This window comes from Anoplophora glabripennis, unplaced genomic scaffold (genome assembly GCF_000390285.2).
Source record: "Anoplophora glabripennis isolate ALB-LARVAE unplaced genomic scaffold, Agla_2.0 scaffold760, whole genome shotgun sequence".
In the NCBI taxonomy this organism is placed as follows: Eukaryota; Metazoa; Arthropoda; class Insecta; order Coleoptera; family Cerambycidae; genus Anoplophora; species Anoplophora glabripennis.
Genome location: NW_019417081.1, coordinates 214,612 through 230,770, shown reverse-complemented (window position 1 = coordinate 230,770; position 16,159 = coordinate 214,612). Strand labels below are relative to the sequence as shown.

The window sequence follows — 16,159 nt, the reverse complement described above, 5'->3', positions numbered from 1 at the left end:
TAATTTGAACCGTCCTACAATTCTCGACGCAAACAGATCTCGACATGGTTCTCGATTTCAAAACGAAAACGAAGCACTAAAAGAGAAAGAAAAATATCTATCACAGTCCACAAAATCATAGATCTTAATGCTCAGATCTATAATTCGTTTTCTACTCAAACCTAGACTTGTAATTTTCTATATTTTTAAATTATCTTTCTGGTCGACCTCTAGTTGGTGTCGTGATTAACTAACTACATAATAAAAAAAAATAGAAGAGAAAGTGTTAAGAATTTTTACATTTTATTTATGTTGTGAAATATTTGCTGTTACGAATTTTATTTTTTTAACAGAAAGTTTCCTAAAGACATCTTATATTAATATGCTTTTCATTTTGTTATAAAATGTATTGCCTTGAACTTTACTTATGTAGCAGTGACCTGGGGCATAAGGTTGAATAAAATAGTGATTGATTTATAAAAAGTTGATCTAGAAATAATGGAATGTACTGCGCGATAATGCTGAAAACTGAAAATAACATGTAGTTGATCAAATACATCGTTAGAGAGCTTGTGAAATGGTAACACTATTAAGCGAGCTACATTTTTGGACAACCCAAGAAGATGTTATTATAAAACACACCGATTATGGTTCTTTTAAGTAAATTATTTAATTACTTCATTTAAATAAATATTTTCAAACGAATTTTTTTTTTCTAGGTACTATAATAAAAAGGATAATACTGACAGTCCTGCCGCACAAAGTAAAAAACAGTATTGTGAACAGCGTGGTATGATATGGAGTCCTATTAATAAGAGGCCGCAAAAGTTAAGGGATAAACTAAAAGAATTGGAGGAGTATCTGATACATAATAGGATAGTATTTTTTACCTGGGATGAAAATAAGTTAAAACTTTTACTTTCTACTGGATTATTAGTGAATATTGCTGTAAATAATGACACAAGCGATATTACCACTATTACTTTTGACAAACAGTTGTCTGCCAAACTACAGGTCAACATAATATGTGATGGTAAGTATTAGACATAATATATTAATTTTAAAGGCCGAGTAATTAAATTAAAAATATAATTTTGATGCATCATGAAATTGAGTGAGCATTGGTGAATTTATTTTGCAGGTATAATTATAGATAATCAAGTTATATGTATTTGCAACGATGGCCATGTTTTTGGTTTCGGAGGCCAGTGGAAAGATGGATGGGTGTTGGAAGGTGGGCCCCGAAGGAAACTTTATTATCATGGAGATTGGTTAGCAGTGTGGGGCAAAGCTGGTGCTGAACATCCTCAGCCTTGGAGTCCTCTAGCAAAAGACTATCAGAGAGCAAATTTGCATCTTTATTGGATAGGGGCTAGAGATCCAGAACTGTTAGCTTATAAGAAGACTGATGGTGAACCTTTACAGGTTGTTGTTAGTAAAACATGTAATCGTACATTGATTGTAGTGGAGCAAAAATTGACTCAGAGAGGTAAGAATGTTATCTGTTAAAGCTGTTTTACATTGACAATTTATTGATGAAGTAGGTAATTCATGAAGTCGCTTTATCAAGAAATTGGGCAAGTGTAATGCATCAAATCTGCTGACAAATAACTTTTCATCAAGTTCTTGACGAATTAGAACATGACATAACTGACAGATTCTATGGTAAATGCACATAATATTATAACGTAAATGTATATAAAAACGTGTCGCTAAATCCGAAATGTCGTAAACGGTGTCGTAGTAAACGATATTTTCAATATGGTATTTCTATAGGATTAAATTGGGACTTCCAAATTCCATCGTTATATCCAATATATCATATAAAGCAATGTCGTTATAACCAATTTTTATTGTATTTTAACAAATACAGTAAAGCAATCTTTAGATTTGATTGCGAAAAATATTTTGACCGCCTTACACGCTTAGACAAAATTGGTCCACTCGGTACAATCCTTATTTTCCTTGTCTTTTGGTTTACAGCAGAATGTGAGTTTATGCAATGCTAATCTTGGAAAGTCTAACTGACTCCATACATCGTTTAGTTTGATACGGCTTCATGAAAACTTACTATTTGATAAGGAAAGAGCCAGTTCTCAATAGTGCTGGCAACTGAAATCGGTTTTTTGGATAGTGGGTTAACCGGTTTCGGATAATACGGATTTTTATGAAATCCGAAAACCGGTTATTCGGTTATTCGATTCTTCAAATATCCGAAAACCGGTTATTCGGTTATTCGAATCTTCAAATATCCGATTATTCAAATAATCGATTATTCGATGATCTACTTCCTATTTTTTTTTGGACATCGGTTTGTCCGATTGCAATTGACCTTTTTTTTAGACACTTTCTCCGGGTCTGTCTTTGTAAAGCACCGATTTTCAGATATCCGGTTTTGGCGACTCAAGTAACGGGTTATACGAATAACCCGTTTTAGCAACTATTCGACTAACCGGTTTTATCTGAAATCGGTTTTTACGGATCCTGGTTAACCGGTTTCACTTTTTTTCGGTTTTTGCCAGCACTAGTTCTCAATAGGTTATTTTCATTAACTCCTGAAACCAAATCCGTCACTATTTTCCATATTATTTGACAATTCTTATTTTTATTTTAGAATTCTGCATCCGTTTTCACAGATAACACAGTGCCACAAAACAATAAAAGTGGGTTGAGCTGTAAATCAGATCACTGTTTTCCATTGTACTTTGATCGCCTGAATCCGAATTTATAGTCAGAATTCCTGACACTCCTCTAGAAAGTGGTTTTTAATATTTTAAACTGACTTGAGTAGGTAGTGATTTAGATTTCTTTGTTTATTGAATTATCGTAAACTGTAAGTCTCGTTAGACCCTGTGAAATCCATCTAGATATTTAAACTATTACCACCACACATTAAAATAATATTAGAGTTTTATTCCCGTGTCCATAGTTATTTCTAGGCTTCTCGAGTGCTCAAAATTCAAACAAATTACCTTTTTTTTTTTTTCAGGATATTCATACAAATACATCTGACATGCTTTTTCACAGTTGCGGTTACAGATATATTAAATTCCATTAATATTATGCTGATCTTCATTTTCACCTTTGCCAAAAGGAAAATGTTTTTAAACATTTACTGAAATTTTTTAAAGAATAATAGGTATTTATTTGGCGTTTTGATTGTTCATATGCATTTTTTAGAATTAATTTGTCATAATAAAATTAAAATTGTAATGTTTTAATTTTGACGCAACAACTTATTGAATTATGTATGACCAAGTGTAAATGTTTTATTGTAACGCGTGGTGGTAATAGTTTAAGTAATTAGATGGATTTCACAGGGTTTAACGACACTTACAGTGTACGATAATTAAATAAACAAAGAAATCTAAATAAAAAATTTGGATAAATTTGTAACGAATACACTGAAGATGAATTTTTCGAGACAAAACGTCTGAATCTGGTTCGGGTTGAGGCAGTATAATATGTCATAAAGGCTTGCAAAAAATGTAATAAAATTTCTGGGCTCGTATTTAAAAAAATGAGGTTGATGGTCCTGGAGAGACGAAACGTTACATATTAAAATTGATTATGCCATTCGATAGAGGGCAAAAAGTGGCCATGAGATAGTGTTCTTTTTTCAATATCACCTCAAACAAAGCTGAAATGAAACAAAAACAGATTTCCAAAATTATGTTTTTTTTCAAATATTTCGAAAACTAATCATGTTAGCCTTGATTTTTTAGAGGCATAATGTTGGTCTCCTGATTATGCAACTTTGCCCCCCATTTAAGCTACTTTGTACCTCTTACAGTTTCCGAGATCCCTGTAGTGAGAAGCGAATTTGTAACAGCCTGTACATCTAACAAAATATTGTAGGTTTACTCAATCCATTTCCAACAGGTCAATAATTACTTTTACACAGAGAAAAAAGATTCGGAATGGATTGCGTTCTGCTGATACAACTGCACGAATTACAGGTCACAGATAAATCTTGATACTTAAGAACTTGTTATTAATCTATCTCGCAAACTTGTAGTGAGTTGTTGAACAAACTAGTAGATTACAAACTTTATAACAAATATCTAAACTATAACAAAGTTCTTTACTTTATAAAATCAATGCAATTTTTGACCAGACCTATTTTGATAAACAAGGCCCCAAAGTGTTTCTAAAAAAGTACCTTTGAAAGTTTAGGCAGTCTAGTCACATTAGGTTTCTATTTAGTTGTAATTTCATGAGAGGTAGACTAGAGTCATTCTTCCAAAATTTACATTGAAATCTCGACCATTTTGAAAGTCGTCGAGTTGGAACTTGGTAATGAATTTTTATTTGCTGAGATATAATATAAACTACTCAGAAAGATCATATTATGTTTTCTTTATATCTCAATTTCAACAATGTATTTTTATAAAATATTTAACAATTGGTACAAAAAAAATTCTTTCTAGGTGCAGTTTCCGCTGAAGTGAGCAATTTCGAATTGGTTGGGAATCACCTAAAACGAATATCAGTTACATCAGTTCCCTTACAAAACCACATAGTCTGCTCTGCTTTGAATAGTACCGAGGATAGACTCTTGATCTCATGTATAGATGGCTCTCTTGCTTTACTCGATCGTAATAGAGGATCCACCATAACGGTTAAGGCTGCTTTTATCCCTACATTTGCAGCATGGCATTCTCAAGGCGCTGTAGTAGCCATAGCTAACGATCGAGGCCAAATGCAGTATTACGATACCGCTTTAAACTGTATAAAGAGTCAAATCTTAGGGGAAGATTGCACTCCAGCAGCTATCATAGATCTCTCTTGTTACTTCACTGTGCAGTTTTGTGTGGCTTCTATCAATTGGGGACCCAGAGATCTGGTTTTTTCTTTGGAACAGGGTCCTGTAGTTGTCGTGACGCACGTTGAAGGCTCTCTAACGTTTAAGGCTCTCGTGCAAAAATATTTAAATATGGGGAGAGTGGACAAAGCCATTAAGTTATTATTAAGTTGGGAGTTTAATGAGGAAAGTTTTTATGTACTGCAAAGGGTGGTTGCCTATTTGATGAGGCAGCCTTTGACGGAAGACGTGGCTCAGCATTTACAGAACGCCTTAGGTAGTTTCCATAACAGTCCTGTTCCGATAAGGCCACAGATAAGGCATCGGTTTGGAAGTCAGGTAAGTTTTTGGTAACTTGATACAATGTAAATAAATTTAAAATTGTACATTAAAAATGTCTAATAGAACTAACATCACTGCACAATTAACTGGCAAAGGGAATGGAAAGGAGATTGCCAAAAGGGAGAAATTGACTAAAATTAAACTTCTGATTCACATTACAGTGTAAAGTTGAGAATTATTCTGACAATGACCATTTTTCAAAACTGGTCAGAGGCTGCAACAGTAGATGTGGTGAAAATCAGTTTCGTACCAAACTACGATTCAGTTTTGTAGTTTCATAGTTTAATTTACATTTTTCTCACTTTGATCCTATGCTGTCACTATTACAGAGTTTTCATCATATATGATTACAAGCCACGTGACCAGTAATTTTATTTGAAACAATAATTTTATTTTCTTCACGTTGGGAATTAAATTTTGGTAAAATTAAACCAATAATATCGAGATTACATTAAAACGCAATATTATGTTTTATCGTCGTGATTGGTGTAATTTTTCATGAAATTCTATTCAACCGACCAGCAATTGCATTATCTCGAGTGTAGATGTAACTGTTTGTCATTGTTCATTGTAAACCAATCATTAATATCGGCGACGGCAAGATTTAGGCAATTTTCGTTACCAGTACCAATCGTGCATTGTTAGGTTACCTAAGTTTTGCTAATATTCTTATTGACAGCACATGGACCTCAAGTGTATACAATTTTTTAAACATGTACTTTTGATGAATAGAGGTTGAAAATTTTTGAAAAAGTTTTTCATCAAAAAACCTTAATTTTTCCCAGAAAAATTGAAAAGGAAAAAGGAAAAATTTAAATGGAAATGGACTTTTGTTAAAATTTATGATATAAAAGGTTCTAGCTACTATGTTTGTTGAAATACAGTCTGTTACTCAAGTGCGTGCGGTTCGCTTTGGCCTTAATAGATGACACATCGATCTGATTTTTTCCCTCACATTTGTATATACTGGCTCTCATGTTGCGAGGTTATTTCAGTTTTGCATGTTGTATATCGATTCTGCATACGCTAGCCGCTTCGAAGCGGTGTTTTTGTGTATCAATTCAAAACGACCGGAAATGTCATTTGCTGCTTCCGCTTGGTACATGCAGAAGTCTGAAGCATTTGTCAAGAAATGAGTAAATCACTATAAAAAGGTTAAAAACGTCGACGACTTGCCGTAACGTAGCACCTAATGAAAGTAGATGTTTGGGGATGCTTCTGTATGAAAAGATTTGGCACTTTGTACTTGTTCACGCACAATTTGAAGGCCCAAAAAATGTTCAAAATATATGAAACATTTTTATTAAAAGCTGCTCGAAGGTGGTTTGGTGCAAATGACAATTCATGGGTGCTTCAAGAGGATAACGATTCCAAACATCGGAGTTGCTTATGCATAGACTGAAAACACGAAAAAGGCATTGTCATTGGCCTTCTCAGTCCGCTGATACCAATTCAATTGAATTGGACGAAATTAATGCTCAGGGGGAAACAAAAGCAGCTGATCAGACATATTCGAGAGACTTAGAGGTCTTTACCTGACATATTCGCCAAAAACCTGTCAAAAAGCATGCCTCGACGCTGTCAAGCTATAATTGACAATAAAGGCGATTGTACAACATACTAGTCAAACACATTTTAGGTTTAACGATTGCACTAAGCGGTTGAAAAAGAATTTTTCATAAATTCTCTTTTTTGCAGATATATCAGTCCATAAACTCTTGTGGAACAGACTGTAAATATATTATTATATAAAAAAATAACCTTTACTTTCCTCTATTTTTGAAAAAATTCATTCTAATTCTCCTTATTCCCAGTTAATTGTAAAGTGGTTTTTAGTCAAATTGCTCAGATCAATATCAGAAGTTCTTTATTTTGTAGGTATTTTCCTTAACCAGGAGATTTTTTCATCAGCTGGTTAGGGCAAATATGTTCGAAACAGCATTTTTATTAGCAGTCGATGTTGGTCACCATGATTTATTTATGGATCTCCATTATATCGCATTAAAAATTGGGGAAAGCGAAATGGCAACTGCTGCAAGAGCACAAGCATCTACATTGTTGAGTAGGTGTTCAAGTGAAGGTAAAATTACATATATTTCCTTGAGAAAGTAATAATTTAACGTTCTTATAGTGTCAAACTGTTCTCGTTCGTCCTGTTCGCAATGCAGCGATTCGGAAAGTAGTTCTAGCGAAGAATACAATTTGTCCAATAATCAGAAAGAACAAGTCAAACCACTCAAAAATAAGACTGAGAACATACCGCCCCTTCCTTTAAATTCGGATTTGACGACTACTTTCAGCCAGCCCGATCTAACAACTTACAGGCCCATTATAGAAAAGGAAAGTGTTGCAACGGCTTCCCAGGTGCTGGAACATTCTAGATTAAGTTTTACCCCCAGGGCTACATACGTTAAGGCCCCGCAAGTACCTAGCAGCTTTACGAAACTTAATCTGTCAAATAATTCGAATATTCCTGCTCCTCCTTTACCGTTTACCCCACCAATTCCAAATTTGCCTAGTAGTTCTATGGGAATACCCTACATGCAGAATTCTGCGACTCCTAATGCAACTTTTCATAACCCCAGTGCCTTTGCTTACACACAGCCAAAATTTTTACCATACAATAATTTTTATAATGCCGGTATGTCACGTAGTACCTTTCTGTCTGGTAGTATGTCTAATATAAATAGCTCAAAAATGCCTCAGAACTCCACTCTTTACTCAGCGTTTAGCTCATCGAATTTATCGGTGAATAATATAAAAAAGTCTTTTACGTCGATCAATAAAGTTCTTCCTCCTCCTTTGCCAAATTTGACCGGTAATATCATACAGATCAACAATCATGTCGAGACAGTAGTTCTGTCGTCCAATTTAAATCATAATTACGGGAACAACACATCCAGTGCATTATCCTCTTCATCTGATAGCAGTTCTACAAATGCCAGCGGCAAAAAACATCAGGCGAAGGTCAAGTTTTCTGATACAGTTACTGCTTTTATTGTTCCCGAAATAAAAAGACCACAGAGGCCTCCTCCACCTCCTCATGTTACGGACCCTCGAAAGGAACTAGCTGACAGTCTACCACTTTGCCATCCTAACGAGGATTATTTGAAAGATTTTACGCCTGTGAGGAAAGAAGATAATGAAGAATCAGAAGGGGGACAGTCTAAGATCAAAGTGGTTCATTTTGGGGTTGTATAATGTTCTTTTAGAAGATACTCTTTAGTTTGTGATAAAAAAACATCGAGTATGTTGTTTTTAGGAAAATATTTTTTTGCACTGCCCAAGAGTTACCTTTTTTCTAATTTACAATTTTGTCAGTTCAGTGCCGAGTATAATATAGGATAGGTTTTTAAATATTTTTTGACTGAATTGTACATGAAATTTATTTTTTACAAGAACATACAAAAATTAAATTGGAAAAATTAGCCTAAAATAATATATATTTTCATATAAATAATAAAATAATATTTGATGAAGTATACAGGGTCAATTTTGAATGGGGGTCATATTTTTATGGAGGCCATCTTTGATTTTTAAAAACGCATAAATTTGTGTTCTTCAATTCTGTTGTGAAAACTGAATGTTTGGCCAAGTGGTTACATTGAATGTGAATTTGTGGTGTATCAGTATTTGTTTCTTAGTCAGTTCTCAAAGTTTATGTAAGGCAGAAAAAAACTGATTCATTTTGTTTAACATTGTGATATTACTTACATTACACGAGTCAAATTTATTTTCACACTATTTGTTAATAATTTATTTGTTTCAGTCTGATTTTGTGCAGATTTCCAATTTTGGAAGGCTGAAAATTTTCTTTGGAACACTGTAACTTTTATAAGACGGATATAAATTAGATCCATAAAGAAATTTTTCAGAAGGTGCACAAACTGGTACAGTTGCTACAATACTTGTCGAGATAGAATTCCAAGAACGCTTTGAAGAAACACACGTTCCTAACTGCAAAACAGTATGGACTGCAAGCTGCTACGATGAACCCCATGCCAATGTCTTTCCGTCTCGGGCGTCGAACACGGTTAATTCCAGGAAGGGTTTTCTATCTCCGCAAATATCGCATGGACTGTAAATAAGATTTTATCTTAATTTGCATTATTGCCAATTAACATGGGTAATTTTGTTAAAGTAAAATAAAAGTTAATTTGTTTTCAATATCTAAAGAAGTCGAAAATGGGAAACAGTTATAAACCAAAAAAACTTTAAATATACACTTCGCAACAAAATTATGGCAACAAAATTTTTCATTGAAATTTTGCCATTTTTCTAATGCACATAACCGTCAAATTTCATTGTATCAAAACGATTTTTTTTTTCATTTTGTAGGTTATTCTGCAAATATATGCGAAATGGATGCAAGTCGATGCTGCATCTCCATGTCCCGATAAACCTCAAGCATTTTTTTTTCTTAAAAAATTTGATTGCTTGACGCATTACCTGGATCGCCCCGATTTTTTTTCGAAAATGACACCATCCATGTGACCAGTTATGCCATTTTGAAGTTATTCATGTTTTTAACAAATACAAAATGAGAAAAAAAATAGCATTAGAAAAATTTTGTTATGCAGTGGTTTGTATAGGGGCATTTCACGCCAAATCGAACACTTTTAACTCTGATCCATTCGATTTGGCTGAAACTTTTTTATTGTTTTCATTGAAAACCTGATTTTTTTCAAATTTTCTCAACCAACTCAAAAAAAGGTAAATTTTTGAAAAAAATAGCTCTTTTTCTAAATAACCCATAACTTTTTCAAAAATTGAGATATTGGGACATTTTTTTTTCAAAATTTTTGTACATTCTATCTTCACTGCTTTTATTTTAAATTTTCGAAAAAAAAAAAACAAAATTTCTTGATTACCTTTTTTGAATTTTTTTTTTCTTATAAAAAACTGAAATTTTTTATAAATCCTCAAATTTTTTCAGTGGTTTTTTCGTTTTCTATTTTTTTTTATCGATTGAAAAAAAAATTTTTGCAAATCCACTGAAAATTTTTGAAAATGTGTAATAGAATCCCAAAATTGAAAAAAAAATATATGAAAGAAATAATTGAAAAAATAAATCAATTTCTTTTGAAAAAGTTGAAATATTTGTAAGACCCACGATTGTCCGTCAAGAGATCAGGTCGGGCATGGCAAGGATCGATCCCACCGCCGACCGACGATCCCGAGACGGCAAACAGGGCTAGTGCGACGACCGCGGCTAACCGCGGACGCCTATTAGTCACATAAGAAAAAAATTGATCGTTTTGAATAATTTTTTTGTATTTTTTTTTTCGAAAACTACATCCAAAAACAAAGAAAATTAATAAGTTGTTATTTGGGTCCATTTTTAGACGAACAGTGGGTTTTAAAAAAAGACATGCAACACATTTGAACTCAAATAAATCATTTTGAAACCATCCTCTTGACTTTTTGAAATTGTCGTCGATCGCTGCATAGAATAAATGTTTTCAATTTTGGGATTCTATATACAGGGTGTTCCTAAATAAGTGTCGCAACGGAACACTATAAATTCCTCTTGAAAAAAGAAACATTCTTTTCCTCTTCCATTTTTTTCTCTGGGCTTTCGTTTTCGAGATACACGGTGTCAAAACCTTCATTTTTTTCAAATTTTTTGCCAATATCTTAGGAACCGTTTGAACTACAGGACTGAGTTTTTATACACGCATTACCACTATTAATAGCTACTTTTTCGCACCCTTCTCAAATTCATTGAACGTGCCAGTGGTGGAGATTTTAAGGTATCGTAAGGGTTTTTCCCCCTAACTTTTACGCCACTGGAAAAATTGACATTTGACAGCAAATTCTGGAAGCGCCAATGAGTTCTACAAAAAAAGAGTTCTCTTGGTTCATTGCTCTAAAGTCAACCGTTTTCAAGAAAAATGACTATGAACAAAAACAAACATTTTGCTAACGTTTCAAAAATCTTTTGTAATTCAAAAGATAGATAGTAATAATTAACAAGTTTAACGAGATTTAACAACATTTGCAACAAGTAGCTATTAATAGTGGTAATGTGTGTACACAAGCTCAGTCTTCTAGTTCAAACGGTTCCGAAGGTATTGACAAAAATCTGAAAAAAAGTTTTGACACCGTGTATCTCGAAAACGAAAGCCCGGAGAGAAAAATGGAAGAGGAAAAAAATATTCCTCTTTTGAAGAGAAATTTACACTTTTCCGATGTGACACTTATTTAGGAACACCCTGTATATATATTTTCAAAAATTTTCAAAATGTAAAATAAGCTAAATTTGAAAAAAAAATCTTTTCAATCAATACAAAAAATTGAAAACGAAAAAACCACTCTGAAGAAATTTGAGGATTTATAAAAAATGAGTTTTTTATAAGAAAAAAAAAAAAAAATAAAAAATTCAAAATTGATTACCATAATCATCGAGAAATTTTCGTTTTTATTTTGAGAAAATTATAAAACCATAAATAAAACTTTTTTTGAGTTGGGTGAAAAAATTTGAATACATTCTCAGGTTTTCAATGGGGTAGAATTGGTAGAAAACAAAAAAGTTTCAGCCAAATCTAAAGGGGTCAGGGTTAAAAGTGGTAGATTTGGTGTAGAACGCCTCATTAACATTTTAAAAAAATCAAAAATATTAAGAATGACTTGCTAACATTATTAGAATAATGCATTTCACACATGACAACTATTATTAAGAGAACTTATTTAATTAGTAATTCCGATCTCCTGTGGTATTAGTTAAGTACTTTGCATTTTGATTTATGATCTCATAAATTCTACAGAGCGTCCATAACAGTGTCTGCAAAACTTTTTTATCTAAAGGTACAACGGGTAAGGGAATTTTTTTCGCAGTTCAGCGACTGAAATTCTATTGATTCTTCATCAATATGAATAATAATAAATTTTAATATTGGTAACAATAAAATAACAATAACATCAACAAAGGGGAAAAATATTTCAAATGCAATAGTCAGGACGATGACATACTCAGGAAACAAATTCCCTTGCCTGAAACGGGGAATTTGTTTCAATATCATATAACCCTTATACTCGAATAAGGTGGTACGGACTCACGTCTGAAACAAGAAAACAGTTTATTTGTTTCGCAAATTAATTGACTGGATGATTAAAAATCCAGTATATATTGGTAACAAAATTTCATGTGGTTTGTTACAGCTAGGTACAAGTGTCACGAAATTTGTTTCTGCAGAATGTCATCGGCCTTAAGGGGTAATATTAAATTGGGACCAGAAAAATTACGTTAATTTCATGAATTTTCTTAGTCTATTTATTAAAAAATATTTGTTGATAAACTTTTGATGACACTAACATTTTTTTATAAAAAACTTGCAAATTGGAGGAAATATGGTTTTTCTCTGATAAAGCCTGCTTTTAAACATTGCTTGCGATGGCCATGATAACTCCATAACAGCTTATCTGAAACCAGAGTTCCAGGAGATTATGTTAGCGTGTAGCGTTGTGACGGGCATGAAGGAAGGATTCGTTGAAATTTTAATTAAAAAAAAAATTATTACATTTAAAAAAAAATCACTCGGTGATTTGCAAAACTTTTTTTTTAATAAAATATAAAATCCTTCATTCAGGCCCTGCCTATTGCCTATCATATATCATAACAAATAAGCACACAAAGTTTGAATTTGATCGGGTTAATAGTTTTTTGTCTATAATTTTTTCATAAAGAAAAACAAAATGTGCACCTAAATATAAAAATCAACGTTTCTTAAAAATTAACCCCTGACTATTAAAGGAAACACTTTCAAACAAACACAGTGATTAATGTACATAATTTTATTTATGATATGAATAATAAAAGTTGTATATTTGTATTTTTTCATGTTTGATAAGGTTTTACGATTAAGTGACAAAAGATATATTTTTGCCTTTCGACTTCAACTAAAGGCAAGAGTATAATTTGTAAATAAATAATATATATTAAACATAAGAAAAAGATGATCGATTTAGACAGCTCTCTATAATAGTATGTTTCATTTTGATAAGAAGTATTAATACACACACTTTCTGTATGAACATACATACAATCATGGGCGTAGCTAGGATTTTTGCTTGGGGTGGGCTCTGGGTTGCAAGCAAAGCCTCAAAAAAAAAAAAAAGCTCACGCAGTTCAAAACCTGAACACTTTCTTTTGATTCTAAAAAACACGTCACGCATTCACCGACTTACCGATATAAAATTTCAAAACTTAAGCACTTTTAGGTTTGGCTGGATGATGGAAAATGCATAATAATGTAATTTTTGTAACTTACAGCAACAGTTGGCGCCCCCTTAGCTACACCCATGCATACATTATATGTATACAAAATTTTTGTGCAATAATAATGTATAATGAATCAAAATAAGTGACACATTAATTATTTTTGTATATCCCAGATCTTTATTAGATTTAAAATAAATATATTTTTACATTTTAGGTACATAATTTTTTTATTACTCTCTGGTGACATAGTTCCTAAACCCATGGTTTTGACTACAGGGGGAGCGCATTTCGAAGAGAGGAGGAATATGCGTAGAGCTGCGGGGGGTGTGGGGCAGGGGCATAGGCGAAAAATTTTCAGGAATTTTAAGGTCACTGTTTTGAAAGTACCCCAAAATGTATACTGTCAGTGTGTACAGTAGATACAACGCGAGACGTAAAAGATGAAAGATATTTATAGAGCCCTAGTGGCGGCTCCTGACGAGTCGCCACTGGGACTCGTGGTAAGCAATTATTTATTATTTAAAACGATTATTTATTATTTACTATTTTAATAACATCAATTTATACCGTTTAATGCACTCACCTATTTTTTAAAGTTAAAATCCATTCTCCTGCTTTTGTCCGCAATGAACTTCTGCGTCACCTTTTCGTTAAAGTCTGGAATATTTTGAACCATAGAACTCTCAATAGACAACATTCCTAACGCACTTAGACAATCTTCACACATAGTATTTCTCATAAAAGTTTTAATCAGTTTTAGTTTTGAAACACACCTTCCTCGTTCCGATGTTGTCATTGGTATAGTCAATAATATTTGCAAAGCTTGAGTAATTTCCTTAAAAACTGCTTCTAGACCTAACGATAGGATGAGATTTAATGTTGTTAAACAACCAGACGTTCTTGGATTATCGATTATTTCTGGTCTAGAATAAAATATATTTAATTCCATTATTAAAAGTTCTTTGTCGATCATTGGAGAGGCTCTGCAAAACTGTTCTATATCATTTAATGGGAGTGCTTTTTGATATTCTGCATAGTTTTCCTTTAGAAACAGTTTTGCCCCTGAAAGGTGATCTTTAAACTTGAAGCGCTCTTTAATTTGAACGGTGATGATATCACAGACTTCTCTTGCAAATAAATTTGAATTTTCATTATTTAACCTTTTCTTTTTCTTATATTGTGGGCTCTTTCATCAGGTGTAGCATCTTCAACAGGGGGCAATCTATTTCGAATGTTTTCAATTGATTTTTCAAAATGTTTCATTGCTATTTGTATTTTTGCTGGATCTGTTTGAATTTTTTGTAGCTGGTTGTACAAAATATCTACATGCGGCATAACTTGCACAAAAAAATTTAACCAAAACAAAAAACAATCATCTTCGAGCCATTTAGCAAATCCAGCAGCTAATATGTCAGAGTTTCTTACGTACCAGGGCGCGTCGGTGGCCGTGCGGAGGGCTATGTTTTCCACAGCCTGTAATGACTTTAAGTGGCTTTTTGCCGCGTGACCCCACGCCGTGGAGGCGTAGGTTAGCTGCGGTTGAAGTACCACCTTGATAAGCGTTCGCTTATTCCTTAAACTGAGGGTGTTTCCACCTTTGAGTAAGGGATAGAGCCTAGCCCTGGTGGTCTTCGTTCGCGCCACCGTCTCCACGATGTGCGGTTTCCACGTGAGACGCTGGTCCATCGTCACGCCCAGGTATCGTGTTTGTCGATTCCAGGAGATGGGTTTCTGGGATAGTGTCAGTCTGTCGAGGTTTTGTAGGATTTTTCGTTTGGTAAAAAGGATAGCCGAACTTTTGTTGGGATTAATTTTGACTTTCCACCTGTTGCACCAGGTTTCAAGTTGGTCTAAGGAGTTTTGGAGGAGGGAGGCGGAATATCTAGGATCTACGGATTGGGATGTAATTGTCAGGTCGTCGGCGTATAAGTGATTGGGTCGGAAGGCGAACTGCTCGTCTGGAATGACTTGCAGTTCTTGGGAGTGGGTTCTTAGACGGGTTAGGATAATTTTTTCTACCACTTTGCTCATAGCCGGGAGCAGGCTAATGGGCCGGTAGTTGGATGGGATGGTGTGATCTTTGTTGGGTTTTGGGATAAGGATTATGTTTGCTGTTTTCCAGCGGGTAGGGAAGTGTCTTAGTCTTAGTATTTTCACTTAATATTTATAAATTTATTTCCATGTCCTCTGGCAAATTTTCTGCAGACATCCATACCCAAAAACTCGAGCTTGCAATTGTAATCAGTAAGTCAGTCATATATGTCACCAGGTGCCATAATTTTTTGTTCTTATTCATGGCCAAAATATTCTATATATTTATGGTTACAACTTACAAGCCACGTGATCGCCGAGCTTAGGCAACCAACTTTGCACGGTTGGTACTCTCAACTAAGATTGTCTAAATCTTAGCATCGCCAATATTACTGATTTCTTTATTACAATAATGCGCCGCGCCGCGCCATTATTCTATGGCTAGAAATTGGCCTCAATGATTTGGGATCGAGGGGGATTATCCCTCTTTATCCTGCCTCATCTCGTGTAGGCCTGGACAGCCTTCGTAGGTGGGCCCCATCCGTCGTCTACCCCGACCGCAAATGCGGCCGGTGTAGGCGCTTTGTGGGACCTCCTTTTGTCCTGGCTGGGCCCCGCCGGCTAGGGCCCTTTCTTCTGGCGCTCTTCTTGCTTCGCCGGCTCGTCTGTGTAAACCCCGGGGGTAGTGTCATGTTTATGTGTGGTATGGTTGGGTAGGGTAGTGCGGCTATGCAGCCTGGGATGCGCTTTGCTAAGGTGGCCCTTAGGCTAGCGCGGGAGGG

At 34.3% G+C, this 16,159-nt stretch overlaps 1 protein-coding gene across 1 annotated transcript; it reads left to right on the top strand.

Annotated features, from left to right (window-relative positions):
• The first annotated feature begins 262 nt into the window (after positions 1-262).
• Positions 263-9,828, top strand: LOC108912884 (WD repeat-containing and planar cell polarity effector protein fritz). The gene is made up of 6 exons (XM_018718300.1): positions 263-639; positions 699-1,012; positions 1,121-1,468; positions 4,410-5,122; positions 7,004-7,205; positions 7,257-9,828. The coding sequence occupies exons 1-6, from the start codon at positions 557-559 to the stop codon at positions 8,324-8,326; spliced, it is 2,730 nt and encodes a 909-aa protein (XP_018573816.1). The 5' UTR covers positions 263-556; the 3' UTR covers positions 8,327-9,828.
• Positions 9,829-16,159: the final 6,331 nt, after the last annotated feature.